This window comes from Rhodamnia argentea, chromosome 7 (genome assembly GCF_020921035.1).
Source record: "Rhodamnia argentea isolate NSW1041297 chromosome 7, ASM2092103v1, whole genome shotgun sequence".
Classification (NCBI taxonomy): Eukaryota; Viridiplantae; Streptophyta; class Magnoliopsida; order Myrtales; family Myrtaceae; genus Rhodamnia; species Rhodamnia argentea.
The window spans coordinates 5071692-5085893 of record NC_063156.1 but is presented as its reverse complement, the minus strand read 5'-3'; the positions used below and the strand labels follow the sequence as shown (position 1 = coordinate 5085893).

General features: G+C 41.5%; 3 protein-coding genes across 3 annotated transcripts; 1 reads left to right on the top strand and 2 right to left on the bottom strand.

Annotated features, from left to right (window-relative positions):
* The first annotated feature begins 3702 nt into the window (after window positions 1–3702).
* On the top strand, window positions 3703–6114 carry LOC115750828 (transcription factor ILR3-like). Its single transcript, XM_030688400.2, has 5 exons — window positions 3703–4013; window positions 4836–4901; window positions 5165–5242; window positions 5321–5483; window positions 5631–6114. Exons 1-5 carry the CDS (start codon window positions 3877–3879, stop codon window positions 5895–5897), a joined length of 711 nt encoding a protein of 236 aa, XP_030544260.1. The 5' UTR covers window positions 3703–3876; the 3' UTR covers window positions 5898–6114.
* A 283-nt stretch (window positions 6115–6397) lies between these two features.
* Window positions 6398–7666, bottom strand: LOC115750893 (uclacyanin 1-like). Its single transcript, XM_030688509.2, has 2 exons — window positions 7252–7666; window positions 6398–7139 (listed from the first exon to the last, which is right to left on the bottom strand). Exons 1-2 carry the CDS (start codon window positions 7418–7420, stop codon window positions 6559–6561), a joined length of 750 nt encoding a protein of 249 aa, XP_030544369.2. The 5' UTR covers window positions 7421–7666; the 3' UTR covers window positions 6398–6558.
* Window positions 7667–9916: 2250 nt separating this feature from the next.
* Window positions 9917–12926, bottom strand: LOC115750892 (cysteine-rich receptor-like protein kinase 44). Its single transcript, XM_030688508.1, has 7 exons — window positions 12077–12926; window positions 11893–11966; window positions 11526–11699; window positions 11235–11445; window positions 10778–11015; window positions 10410–10551; window positions 9917–10310 (listed from the first exon to the last, which is right to left on the bottom strand). The coding sequence occupies exons 1-7, from the start codon at window positions 12924–12926 to the stop codon at window positions 9966–9968; spliced, it is 2034 nt and encodes a 677-aa protein (XP_030544368.1). The 3' UTR covers window positions 9917–9965.
* Between the last annotated feature and the right edge of the window lie 1276 nt (window positions 12927–14202).

The window sequence follows — 14202 nt, the reverse complement described above, 5'->3', positions numbered from 1 at the left end:
GTTCCATAATATAATGTAATATTTTTTGGATATGTTGACTAAAAGTTCTAAAGCTTATCACGAAAATACACTTGAGTCATAAATTTTGTAAAAAGTATAATCAAATTTTAAAACTTGTCAAATTAGTCTTCTTTTTGCATGTTGCATGATGTAATGTAATCATTTTTTTTATATATATTTACCAGAAGTTTTAAAACTTATCGCGAAAATGCAATTGAGTTATAAAACTTGCAAAAAGTACAATCGAATCTTAAAATTTGTCAAATTAATACAATCAAATCTTTCCTTTAATCCATTCAATTTGGTTAATGAAAAATGTTGACATAGGTTTTTTTTTTTAATATTTTCTCTCTCCCATGCAACGATGGCATGGTTAAAACGGCATCGTTTTGATTCTAATATGTTTTTATTTAAATTAATTTGAAAATAAGCTAAAATTTAAAATAAATAAATAAAAGAAAAAAGGAGAGGCCAATGGTTGGGATAACCCTAATCACGGAACATTTTTTTTTCTTTTGGGTCCAAACCCTAATTACAGATTCAATGACTCCAAGAATATGTGATGCTTGGTGTTATGGCTTTTCTTCGGCACTCTTCTAAACATCTTCCTTTCCCACTGAAAACCCTAATCATGGAAATAAAAAACAGGCAACAAAATAAAGAGAAACAAACCCAATTATAGATCGAGAAGATCCAGACCAATTTGAAACCAACATAGAAAAGATGCGAGGTCGACTGACCTTGACAAGCTAGATGGATCGGAGGGGAAGCATAGGGGCTTCAAGAAGGTCGAGTGCAGAGACGGCTAAAGAGAGAGGGGTCGGATGCCATTGGCGATCTCGGCCAAAACTAGGTGAGGGCTGGCAACCCTCGCTGATCGCTTCCCCACCATCGCTGGCCCTTCACGGTGGTGGTGGGGCCGCGGAGGCGAGGGCCGCAAAGTCCTCGTGCCCTAGTCCCCTCCCTCTGTTTCTCTTTTTTAATAAAGTTTTACCTTAATTTTAATTTAGTTTAAATAAAAAGTACATTAAAAATCATATTCGGGACAAAAACGACATTGTTTTAGTCACGTCATTACCACATAGAAGAAATAAAAATATTTAAAAAAGTCACGTTAACATTTTTCGTTAGCCAAATTAGACGAAATGAATGGAAGGACTCAATTGTATCAATTTGACAAGTTTTATGATTTGATTGTAATTTTTGCAATTTTTAGAATTTAATTGGACTTTCGCGATAAGTTCTAAGACTTTTAGTAAACATATATTTTTTTTCTTTTTTTGTCGGGTCATGGCAGTATCAAACCCTTCATGCAGGAGGATTAAGTGAGTCTCTTAAAGATTCATTATTGCGTCGTCGAATGACCCGAATTCGCTCGAGTTAGTGCTCGGGTCGGAATCTGGTTAAACTCAAATATTCACTTGCACCCGTTCATTGGATCTTTTACTTTTTCGCAACCTGTTCCTTTCGTTTAGAAGCTTTTCTCTTCCGATTTAGTCTAAATTTCAAAAAAATTCTCTCCCATTTTGTGGAAATTTCTATCCCGACGTAGTCTAGATTTGGAATTTTTTTTTTTTAGAGTGTGTATTTTGGGAGTTTCACTTTTCTTGAATTTTGTTGGTGAACAAATTTAATTTTGAAGGAGACCAAAGGAACTTCGTGAATGTTTCGCTCTCGGATGAGTCGGATCTATGCTCATTCGACCTCTTTACTCTACTTGATGATGGTGTCGGAGGTGTGCACTACTGAAAGGTAAAACGTAGTATCATATAGAGTTCTCGGTATGTGCTCATTATTGAAGACGGATTTAGTGATCAACCATTGATTTTGGTATAAATAAGTCATAAGTGTGCTCTTTGAGCGTGTGACTTATAACTTGAGATTTCTCTTATCCGGAACTTGTTTCGATTTGAAGTTGTCTTTGATTTGAAGTTGTGCTCTTTGAATTGAAATATTTCTCTTCCGTATTCCGATCGAGAAAGTGAATGAAACGTTATTTTATTTAAAAAAAAAAGAAAAAACAATACGCCACGCGAATGTCATATGCGACTTATCAAAATCAAGGGCTATGATACATCGGCTCGGTGTGCTCTAAAGTTTTGCAGACATTAAAAGAGGACGGAAATTTTATATCAGGTTCTCACGATTTCGCGATACATAAACCCGACCTTTCTCGTCCTCCTACACTTAATCTTTCAAAATCCATCCTCATCCTCTTTTCCGTGGATGCGATAGAAGTGACACGAATTTGCGAAAAATGAAGGGCTAATTGCAAATCGTCAATCCGCCCATCATTCATTTCTCATCGATGTATGGACTAAGGTACATCATATGATTATTTCATCTACGAATCTTATTTTTTATTTAGTACAAAGTACAGTTGACTTGACATTGCGTGGGATGGGATATTGTCGTGATTTGTATTTTCGAATCTCCCCCATTTTGCGTCACCATTTATTTTTAATTTGCTCAGCATAGCTTTATACTCGGAATATGCGTCTAGAGTCACGAAAAAGCAGCGTCTTTCGACGGACAAGCGAGGCATAATCTAGCAAGCTAATCTTCAAATTAATCACTCTTTTAATTAGGGGTGGCTTATTTTTTTTTTTTTTGGTCATCATTATTCGTTTACGAGTTCATGTTTAGACTCGTCTTTATCGTATCAAACAAATTTACTTTGATAACCGGATATTATCGAAAGTAGACAGTAGAAAAAGAAAGAATAACACAACCTTACTACTCCTGTGAACGGGTCCATTATTGATGGACATAATATATTTATATGACACCGACGTGATACGAGATAAAATAGGACTAGCAACACCGACCTATCGGGCATACAGAGACAAAAAAAGATCTACAAAAACCTCGTATGCCAAACTATCCGATAATTTCGACCAAAAAAAAAAAAAACTGTCCCATAACAAGTGATCGCGAACCTTGTAAACACTTAAAACATGCCTAGCAAGTTAGCTAGTGCTCATACCTTCTTTTATACGAATGGACACAATCTGACATATTTATCAAAGTAAGAATTCATAAGCTTGAAAGTCGAATGGGTGCAGATAGACAAGTACTGAAAATATATCCTTCTTTATATGGCCGTATTAACAATGAGACTTGAATTTTAGAAACAAAATCATATGCTTTGAAATTCACTTGCGAATAGGAACTGTTTACTTGCTTTAACTGGTGCTTGCACTCGTGTCCAACTTCACGGCCATCAAGCTTCAGAGCGGGCGCGAAGTCGAGCTCTATCGCAGCCGCCGAGCTCGGTCGCCGGCGCAAGTTCCTTTATTGACGAGACGAGCAGGGAAGACGATGATGACGACCAGATACGAGCTCTCCCTCCATTATGAGCTCTGTTACGAGTGCAACAGAGAGAGAAGAAGATAACGACTGCCAGAGGCACGTTCTGGAATGGAGCGACAGTTCGCCGGCGACGATGGAGGCGGAGGACGGTGGCGGCGCGTCTGCATCTGGGGTTGAGGGGCTGAAGGGAGAGGGATGCCTGCTCGGTGGCAAGGTTCCGCATGGTTTTGATTGGGTGCGGCGCAGCTAAAATGAGAACGGACACGTGTGTGTATCTTACATGTGAGACAGCAGATCGGTATATGTTTGGGTACAGCGAATATATTGGAGACCCCAAAAAATGTTCATTACGTACGACGCTGAGTCTGACATCACTGCCCACCATTTATTTTTTCACTGTTGCCCGCAATGATGATGATCATCCTTCCTCCTTTCTCTCTTTGTTCAAGGACTTTCACCACATACATTGGAGCTCCAACTTTCCAAGTTCAACGCTCCTTCTCCTCCTCCTCCTCCTCCTCCTCCTTCTGGGTCTGAAAACGTCCCCACGATCGTGCTCGCCCGATGGAGATTGACCCTTGTGATAACTCCAACTGGCTCGCTGATTATGGGGTTGTGGATGTTTCGGCTGTGGACTTCCTTCCCTCTTCTGGGTTCACCTGGTCCTCTCGGTCCGTCGACGTCTCCTCCTCCAATGCCGGGTGGGTTCTCTTTCTCTTCGCTGTTTGTATCTTCGGTTTCTCTTGATTGAGCTGACCGAGCTACCGTGAGTGGAGAGTTCTTGAATTTGAACAATGTTCGGACTCTGCTCCGAGGTTTTCACCAGCCTGTGATTTCTGGAGAGTGGAAATTGGTAAAAGTAGTTGATTTTGGCAAATTTTGTCCCACCTCCTTGCTTGCAGAAGCGAGAAAAGGATAGATTCTGTTGGCTGCTTTGGTTTTGTGGCAAATTTGTTTACCTACGAAGTCACTAGGAAGAGCCGGAGGAGTATTTAGTGAGAATGATAGTTTGTTTGACTGGGAATAATGGGCCCATCTATGGTTCGTGTGAGAGAGATTTAAATCAAGATGATTCTTCAGGATTAGATTGAGGCTCTTGTTTAGTCCGACGCGAGTTGAGTTAACCGTTAGGCGCATATCATCTACAAATTGGGAATTACTTGCGATGCTTTGGGGAAACCCGGATCATGAGTAGTTATTTTTTAGAACTTCTTATGATGCTGTCGGCTTTGATGAGATGAGGTAGATGTTAGAGCTCTTATTGGCTGACAATGTTGCCGTGTTGGGTCAATGAGCCTTGAACTTATACCGGAACCTCAATCTGCCATACTGGTCTTGTATCCATTGGTATCCCAGACGGGTTGAAGGGAACTTCTTATCGTTGATTCGTGCTAAGATAGACTTTAAGGTACTCCTATAACTATAAGCCAGCAATGGATAGGAGAACTTTCGATTGTAGCTCTTTTTTTCTCTGTCCCTCTTTATCCTTCTTGATGTCCGGTTTCTTCTTGTACTGTTTCCAGCATAGAGGTTAACCGTGCATCTACTAAGGATTCAAAGAACCTCAAGGGCATGAGCTGTTGCAAAAGGTATGGGTTTTCTCGAGTCTACTGGACATAATCTAGAGATCGAAACAATGTCGGTTTGCATAATTCTCAGTCAACTAGCAGGTTGTTGACTTTTTAGACATGGACTTGTATTACTCCTGATGTTTCATTCATTTACCACTGTTCATTTCCTCCACAGCTTAATCCAGAGTAAAATCAACACCTATAATATTCAAAGAATTATTTGATTAGAGTGGGTTCATTTCTCGTGCAAGAGAGTAAAACTTATGCTGATGCTTCTGTAGACTGAAATCTGAATCATGCCTTCCATCTGGTTCCAAAGCATGCCGGGAGAAACTTCGAAGGGATAGGCTAAATGAAAGGCATGTCATTCTTCCTTTCCTCTCTCTGTGTAATTCTTCTACCTAGCGGCTCTCACATCAAGTTGGCTCAATTTTAAGGTTCCTAGAATTGGGTTCTATATTGGAGCCTGGAAGGCCACCCAAGATGGACAAGTCTGCCATTTTGAGTGATGCCGTTCGCATGGTTACCCAGCTGCGTACTGAAGCGCAGAAACTCAAGGAGTCGAACGAGGAATTGCAAGAGAAAATAAAAGAATTGAAGGTGAGGTTGGTTAGTGCACTCTCAATTATTTTGCTGATCAGGCAGGGATGACCGCTCTCTTGCATAAGCTTCATGTGTATCGCCACTGGTCTTTTAAAAAAGTTAAGATAGCAATAGCGCACTCATCATTGTACATTACATACTTAGGCTGAGAAGAATGAACTTCGCGATGAGAAACAGAGGCTAAAGGCGGATAAAGAGAAATTGGAGCAACAGCTGAAAGCCATGAGCTTCCATCCAGTTTTTCCACCTCATCTGTCTGCACTGTCAACACCTTTTGCTGGTCAAGAGCGAGCAGGTGGCGACAAGTTGATGCCTTATGTCGGTTTCCCTGGCATGGCAATGTGGCAATTTATGCCACCTTCTGTACTTGACACGTCGCGGGATCATGTACTCCGTCCTCCTGTTGCTTAACCAGCAGAAACGAATCATCTGAAAGTATCACTAGGATTAGCGTACTGATGTTGTCTGTTATTTCTTGACCTTTTGCATTGGATTTTCACTAAGTGGAAAAACTTGATATGGTGGATGATCTAATTGTTGGACCGATATCACCATTGTTTCTCATCCGTTGTAGTACGGACGTACTGTTGTCATGTAAAATGCAATAAAACAGGACTTCTTGTTTGAAGACTTCTAGTTCTTAGTCTTGGTAGGTCAGATTGAATTCTAGTGAAACTGTTAGAAATTGTTCACATCATAGCTTTTTCATCTCATGACTCTTGCATAGAGCAAATGAATGTTCTTAGTAGCACATAATGAGAATGCTTAAGATACCGCCTCTACTTTTCTAGGGAACCAAGAGATTCATTATTCGGTGTGGCTGTGCTTGTGCCTTGATTCGTAGTAATGACACCTCCGACCATGTCGGAATGCTGCTTGCAGTTCTCTCAACTGATATGGTCTTCTTCTCAAATAAAATGTTCAAAGAGCTCGTCCAATTTCTGATTCAACAATTTAACGGCATAGACACAGTAATCTAAAAGAATTTGCTTGTCAACGGTACATTGAAGCACAGAAAGATTAAACTCACAGAACAGTGCACCATGCAAGTCTCCATGGTCAACATGTAGCTCTAAGATGCCTTCTGGGCAATAAGTAACACGCTGAAAAAGCTCAATCCCACAGCCAGAGTGGTGGGAAAACTGCCCTTTTTAGCTGACGAAGTTGCTGATTCTGCCGAAACATGGCTTGGGGGAGTGATAAAAACCTCGGGCGACAATGCAGGAGTTGATTTTGATGAAGATGTCATTAACGGCGAAGATGCTTCTGGAGCTGGAGGCGAAACTGGACCGACCACTGTAGCAGGTGATGGAGTTGAGGCAGGTCCTAGGGGAGAAGTGGCAGGAGATTCAGGCAAAACTGGACCGACCACTGTAACAGGTGATGGAGTTGAGACAGGTCCTAGAGGAGGCAAAGTGTCAGGAGATGGAGATGGAGATGGAGTCGATGAAGCTGTCAGAGTGTTAACTTGGAGCTTCATTCCGGCAGCACAATGTCCAGGTGAACTGCAAATGAAGTATCTTTTCCCAGGAGATGCGAGAGGGATGACTGTGGAGCCACTCGTGTAAGTTTGGATGGGACTAGTCACTTTGCAGGAGTCATAGTCTGCCTTGGTAACTTCGGATACGTCATGGCCCGGTGAGTATTGAAACACTGCGAACAGCAGCAAGTTGATTGAATTATTTGATAATATAAACGCTTGGAATGATCTTATGTCAAGACAAAGTCGAATCGCATCAAGATGTGTGAAATGGATGCAACTTACTCAAATTATCTCCTGCTAAGAATGTCTGGGATGATGTCCAAGTAGTCTGATCAGTGGTCAGGTCCCAACCACCGTTTAGACCGCCAACCACGTAGTTAGTCGCCATGGCTAATTCAAAGAGCACAGTTGCAAGCAGGAGCGACGTTAGAAAGGTTCTCGGCATGCCCATTTTGAATTGCAAGAAGAGTGAAATAGTGAAGCAGCTGAGGCGAACTGCTTAGGGCAGAAGGCGGAAGAATGTCGCGAATATAGGAAGAGTTGGTTTCAGTCTGACTTAGCAATTCCCATATATATAGAGAAGAAAAGGGTTCTTTCAAGTGTTCTGATGGAACAGAAAGACACTACACCATTGTATCTCTACATGCTGGAGTTGGTTTGAGTATCATGCAGGGACAGGCTGTTTCATAAATAAACATCTCCATACTTTCTCCATCTTGGGTAATCTTTAAGCTCAATTTCGTTTGATTCTTTTACCTCGTTTAAGGTGTCACAAGGCTGCGCGCCGGATTTTCGCAAATAACGATTCTCAGAAATTCCGATAGCTTAAATTTGAAGAAAATTTTTACGGGTTAAGTTCGGTGACCGTGTATCTGAAAGAGCCGGTCTTGCTGAATAAAAATGTAAAAATCAAGAACAAAACAAGGAGTGGTTCATGGCATCCATGTGAAGTAGGAGTTCTGTCCTGGGAAGTATACCTAATCCTGACTTCTAACCCACCATTTTAGCATCAAAACGAAACATTCTAAAGCTACCAAAAGAGGAGGCACAGCAACGGATATCATAAAAGAGTAGGTTTTGCCGTTGATTGGAAAACTTGGTACCTGCTCTTGTCTAAGTCCATGGCTTATTGACTCCATGAACATGCTGAAAGATTATAAAAATTCCCAGGTCATAACCAACCCAACTAGGAGATGAGCTGACTTCAGCTTGATATGTTTCATAATATAGGGTTTTAATCGAAATGAATCGAGTTGATAAGTTTCTCGAACCAGGTTGGAGGTTCGAAACTTGATTGAGTTTGAGTTGACAAGATCGAGATCAACTTGATAAAGTCTTGTTGTTGTCAAGCTCATTTCAGCTCAACTCCATGGCCAAAAAGCTCAATTTGAACTTAGAGTAGTTAAGGGCGCGCATGGCAACACTTTTGCTTCACAAATCAATTTCTAGCAAGAAGTTGATTTTTCTACTTTTACTCAGAAGTAGAAATTGATTACCGATAAGAGAAATTCGTTTAGTAATAATCGAAAATTTCTACTTTTGAAACATTATTAACACAAAATCTTTTATAAAAAAATTATTGTCGATGGCCGAAAAATTCTACTTCATTTTTAAACTTTTTAAATTTCTTTAAAAAATAATTTTTATTATTAAAAAATATTATTTTTTTAAATAAAAATTTATTATTTATTTTTTACTTCGGTGGCCTAAGACTGCGACTTGTCGGAAGCAATCAATAGTCAGTGACGGCAGCGGGCAAGGCGATGGTCAGAGATTGGCGGCTAGGGGTGAAGGTTGGCCGTTGGTGGAGGGTGGCGGTAGTCGGCGATCGTTGGCAACGAGTGGCGTGGGTTGGCGATTGGCGATGGGCGGTGGCCGGCGGCGGTCGGCAGTTAGCGGCAGGGGGTGGTGGGTGGCGGCGGTCACGGGGTGGTGGGGGGGAGTGGTCACCTGTGGGCAGTGATGGAGGTCGGCAACAGGCGTAGGCGGGCGTGGTCCAAAAGAGGATTATGGCGTAATGAAAAGAGGGTAAAGCGAGAAGTACTTCTTGAGTTAAGAAGCAATTTTTTTTAACTACTCAAATTGGAAAAATTGAGAAGTTTAGTACTAAATTGACACTAGTATTACACTTAACTTCTTGCTAGCATGAATTGTGGACTCTTAAGATAGAACTGAATCCCCTAAGATTGAAAGGCCTATGCTAGCATGGGTCACATAGGCTTGAACTGCTTAGGCTCGACTAATAAGTTTAGTTGTCTGTGCTGGATTCCTCGGTAACACACTTCACATGCCTTGGAAGAATTACTTGGTGGCATCAACTCTCTTTCTGCGGTTTCCATTTCTTCTAACATTGGCTTCATTCGTTTCAATGTTTTTAGTAAATCTTCATATGCATTGCTGAACCCTCTCAAAGCTTGAATAATTAAGCCAGCTTGTACGATCGATGAAACAGATGACTAAATGGTGCAGGAGATCATATTAAACTGGGATTTCGCAAAGCGGAGCGCCTGAAAAGTACATAAAAGGAAGAGTGGCTGGAGAGCATCTATGGCGGAGTGACGAAGACGTTGTCGGAGTTCCAATTAAAAAGTTATATACTAGAAGAGTAAGAAGCAGTCGCCACTGCGGATATAAGCATTTTGATTGTGCTAGATTATGAATGTGAAAAGTTCAGGACTCCCTCTCAATATTTCACAACAGTGGACAAACTTCTGATAACCCCTTCTAGGCCTGCATCATTTTATAGTAAGAAACAAACGAGATCATCTGATCAAACAATCTGAATTTTATTCAGTAAGACAATGACCTTCTTAGGAGGCAGTACTGTTACTAGTCAATCGCTCTATAAGCGAGTCAGCAACTGCTTGGTCTTTGAAACTGGTATTATTCTAGACGAGCATGGCTAGCCAGATCCGAAAGAACCAAAAAGGGGGAAAAAAAGGCGTAAAAGGAGAATCTAACATAAATTTGGCATTATGGCTCTACTTCTTTGATTCCTAGCGTGGACACAATTCACTAATTGTAACCTCATTTACAGATCCTTGCACGGATGAAGTTTTGAGCTGATCACTTGCAGATGCATTGGAATTTCCCTTGGCAGAGCCTGGTTCCTGTTTCTCCATGGGGACATAAAAGGCTGGTCTTGCAGGCGCTGGAGAAGAGATTGTATAACTGCTAAGCATCATGATTACCTCAGACATCGAAGGTCTATCAGCAGGACCATCTTGAACGCACATCAAGCCAATCTGGATGCACTTCAGGACTTCGTACCTTGGGAACTGACCACCTAGGGCAGGATCTAGGAGCTCTAAAGCCGCTCCGTTGGCCCAATGTCGCCATGTCTGCAACAAGTTGCCCAAGAAAATGTAATTTCCTAGCTGACATAGTTTTATGCAACTTTGCATTTTAAAGAAAGAAAGGTGATGCGATGAAACACATACGTGGCTTTGAAGATTAACTGGATTGTGGGAACTTGAGTTCTTTCGACCTGTCACAATCTCCAGCACCATGACACCGAAGCTATAGACATCCGACTTAGTGGAGAAGTTTCCATGCTTGACATATTCTGGAGCCATGTATCCGCTTCAAGCCACAAACAAAGAGCAAGAAATCAGTCTAAGTGAGCAACATGAAGGCCGGATGACAATCACATTCGTGATCTCGCGCCTTACCACTAAAACTGTCTGTAATTGTGCATGCGCGCAGAGCTGTGCCATTGTACTCTTGTGTGCAATTAGAGAAGTTATATTCCTTGCTTCTAGATATAGTGTGAAATTCATCTGTAATCATAACAGCACTCATGACTTACTATGTTCCTGCGATGCGCAGTGTGTTGCCTTGGGTCTGACTTCCAGAGAATAACTTGGCCAAACCGAAGTCGGCGATTTTGGGATTCATGTCCTCATCTAAGAGTATGTTGCTGGCTTTCAAGTCTCGATGAATGACCCTCAGCTGAGAGTCCTCATGCAGATAAAGTAGGCCGCGCGCAATTCCAACTATGATTCTGAAACGTCTCTCCCATTCCAAGCCAAATCTTTTGATCTGATCTACATCCACGTCCAAACACAGATCGAGCACGATGTCACTTAAAAAGGAGACAACGGTGCATATGAAGTTGGTTATGATAAGGAACGGCAAAACTACGACGACTAGGTGATATGGGGCATTTCAAGACTTAGTTAAGATGGAGTCACGAAAGAGACGATGATGCTCAATCACATAGTGACTTTCACACTACATGAATTTACGTCGAAAGGGTTCATTACCAAATAGAATTTTGTCCAAGCTCCCATTGGGCAAGAATTCATAGACAAGAAGTTTCTCGTCTTCTTCCAAGCAGAAACCTAACAGCCTCACCAGGTTCCGATGCAGCAACTTGGCAACCAGCAAGACTTCTGTTTTTAGCTCTTGTAGCCCCTGTGCTGAGCTACTTGATAGCCTTTTCACTGCTATTTCTCGTCCATCGGACAATCTCCCCTAGCATTTTACTCGAATCGAGTCAATTCGCGCGCACAAAACTAACATTATAAATTGGTTGAGCATCAGCAGATGAGTACCTTGTAAACAGAACCAAAACCACCCTCCCCGAGCTTATACTCCTCAGCGAAGTCTCTTGTTGCTTCCTTCAGTTTCCTTAAACTGATCACAAGTGATTCCTTGCTTATGCTCTCATCATGATTGTGACCACCATCTGATTCACAACAAACTAGAGAGATTTCTCTCAGATAGCTCTACAAGGATATTTGACAGAGAACTACTGCAGTTTTACGTTGTCATGACTAGAATACAATAAATTAAAGAGGGGAATCAGGATTCTTGGGGCGACGTAGCATCAATAACTTGAAAGCTAAAGAATACATTACCGAGTACTTTTTTGGGGGCCTTTTGCCAAAAGCAGCAAGTGAAGATTATCATCAGTACTACCGCTGCAGCAGCAACAGGAAGGGCCACAAGAATAATGGTTCTTTTGTTTTTACTTCCTGCATGGTAAGACAAACCTGCATGACGTCTTAAATTGCCCATAAAGCATGGAGCCGGACGTTATTTATATTCACTTGATTTTACTGACTAACTATTCAGCACAAAAGAAAATAAAAGTTGCCATTACCGCTGCTCGAGGGACTTGTAGAATTAGTAGTTGAATTAGGCCCAGGTGGCGAAGGATATTGCGAAGGAAGAGGTGGCGGCGGCGGAGCCGGAGCCAGTGACGGTGCTGGTGTAGGTGAATATGTCAAAGAGAATGGATACACCTCATACCGGACATCACAACTAAGAGATACTATCCTAGAACCTTCGTTTAGGTTGCACACTGTTAACATGCATGCGATGATATCTTGCAAGCAGTTCGAGCAGCTGCTAACTTCCAAAGTAGGCGTGCACTGCACCATAGCATGTATCTCGATATCCCTATTAGCAGTGCTCCTGTTTACCAATCTGGAAGGACTCAATATGGCCGAGGATGAAAGGTTTAACATTAAGCTCCCCAAAACACTCTGAAAAAGAGCAGTTTGGCTCGCCTTCGCACCATTACAAACTGCAATTTTGGAAGCACTGTCGGCAGTGGAGAAGAAGCTGTTAGTCGAATATTTAAGCGAACAATTTTGAGACAGGATGAAAGCTTCTTTCTGGATGGGACAAAGTTGGCGGATCTCCCTGACTGCACTTTCAACACAGGTTTGGCAATCTTCCTTGCTCACATAAGCTCTGCACTGTGTTAGGCCATACACAGTGTTAGGATCCTGACCAAACTTGCTGGTGGCGAAGCCGCTTAACGAAGCATTGGCAACTAGAGAAGCCAAAGTAAGATTCAAATTGACTGGAAAGATGCTCCCAGATGTGAGGTTGATTGCGGAATTGCAAAAGGATATATTTTGAAGCTGACATTTTGTGAAACAGAACACTTGAATAAGGCACAAAAGAAAGATTAACTGAAGAGAATCCATTGACATGTTCTGCATTATAGAGACAGGAGGAGGGAGTTGGAATATTGGAAGGTTATAGAAGCAGCAAAAGAGTTTGAAGCAGTTGCCATGGCAGGCATAACAGGCTAATAATGGGTTTGAAGTATGTGAAAATGCCCCACTCCCCACATTTTCCAAAAACTCAAAGCTTCTGATACAGATGTTCATCGACGTTCGGTCATTTTAAATTGATAGGAAAACAAAACGATCTGATCATACAATCTGAACAAGTTGAAAGTCGCCCAACAAGACAACAACAAATTCCTTAAAGTAATGAAGGGTGACTATAGTCAATCACGTTATATGTGAGGCTGACTACTACATTTTCCAAACAAAATTCCATCTGAACGACGGTAAAACAAATTTCGCTAGCGGATGAATCGACAATATAATAGCTTATATTTCGAGGAAGACCGGCATAACAGGTCCTAGTCAGTTCCCCAATATAGTACAAAACTTGCTGGAAAGAGTCCTGATATAATGCTGCTTGGCCGGCCCCATTTTTTATTTGTTCAGTCATTTTCTTTTCAAGCAACTTGATTAGCTTCTGACATATAAGGATGAATAGTCTGGATCAGAGAAGCATTAATTTCACCATCTATTCATTGTTTAGATTTCCCTGAAAGCTACCGTTGCTCAATATATTGCACCGCAAATCCTTGGTGCATTACTATGCAGCCATTTGGTACCCAGTGATCTCCGGAAAGCAGTACGTTGTATCTTAAAATCTAAAGGAATAAGGAAGTCTTGACATTGGGACATGTTCAACGGAGAACTTACGAAGCAAGTTCTTCAGCTGCTTGAGCCAAGATTAAGTTAAGGTTTGGCGACTCGAACAGGGTCAGAGTCGGATGAAATTTGTCTTGGAATTTTCCTAGTAGCAGAGATTGAAAAGGAATGGCTGATAAAAGAAAGGCGCAACCGAGATTCTCAGTTTGCACCATAGAAATATATATCAGAGTAAGGATATCAATCTCTTGTGGCTCGTGCGACCAAACTCGATCTCATCTTAGCCAGTGTTCTTGATGGATTCACAATTGGCGTTCGTACTTAGACTGTACAAGGGATGGTTATTCCCTTGCAGTGTATGACGTGCGTGTGTTTTTAATGATGGCCCTATTGAGATGAAAGGAAGGCATTGGCGAATCAAGCTGTCTTGTATTGGACACTAAACGTTAAGATACCTATATCACCACTTTCCCTGGTTACCCGAAGATAACAAATACAATAGATAGCAGATGTTAGCCGGTAAGTTGAGTGCCAGAACAGGTGC

Bases quoted from the DNA above. Each gene is read 5' to 3' on its own strand.
- LOC115750828 (XM_030688400.2), top strand. From the start codon at position 3,877: ATGGAGATTGACCCTTGTGATAACTCCAACTGGCTCGCTGATTATGGG. The intron at 4,014-4,835 runs GTGGGTTCTCTT...TACTGTTTCCAG, and splicing joins GTCTCCTCCTCCAATGCCGG to CATAGAGGTTAACCGTGCAT. The intron at 5,484-5,630 runs GTGAGGTTGGTT...TTACATACTTAG, and splicing joins AGAAAATAAAAGAATTGAAG to GCTGAGAAGAATGAACTTCG.
- LOC115750893 (XM_030688509.2), bottom strand. From the start codon at position 7,420: ATGGGCATGCCGAGAACCTTTCTAACGTCGCTCCTGCTTGCAACTGTG. The intron at 7,140-7,251 runs GTAAGTTGCATC...TGCTGTTCGCAG, and splicing joins CTTAGCAGGAGATAATTTGA to TGTTTCAATACTCACCGGGC.
- LOC115750892 (XM_030688508.1), bottom strand. From the start codon at position 12,926: ATGCAGAACATGTCAATGGATTCTCTTCAGTTAATCTTTCTTTTGTGC. The intron at 10,552-10,777 runs GTAAGTCATGAG...TGTGGCTTGAAG, and splicing joins CTGCGCATCGCAGGAACATA to CGGATACATGGCTCCAGAAT. The intron at 10,311-10,409 runs GTATGTGTTTCA...AACTTGTTGCAG, and splicing joins CAGTTAATCTTCAAAGCCAC to ACATGGCGACATTGGGCCAA.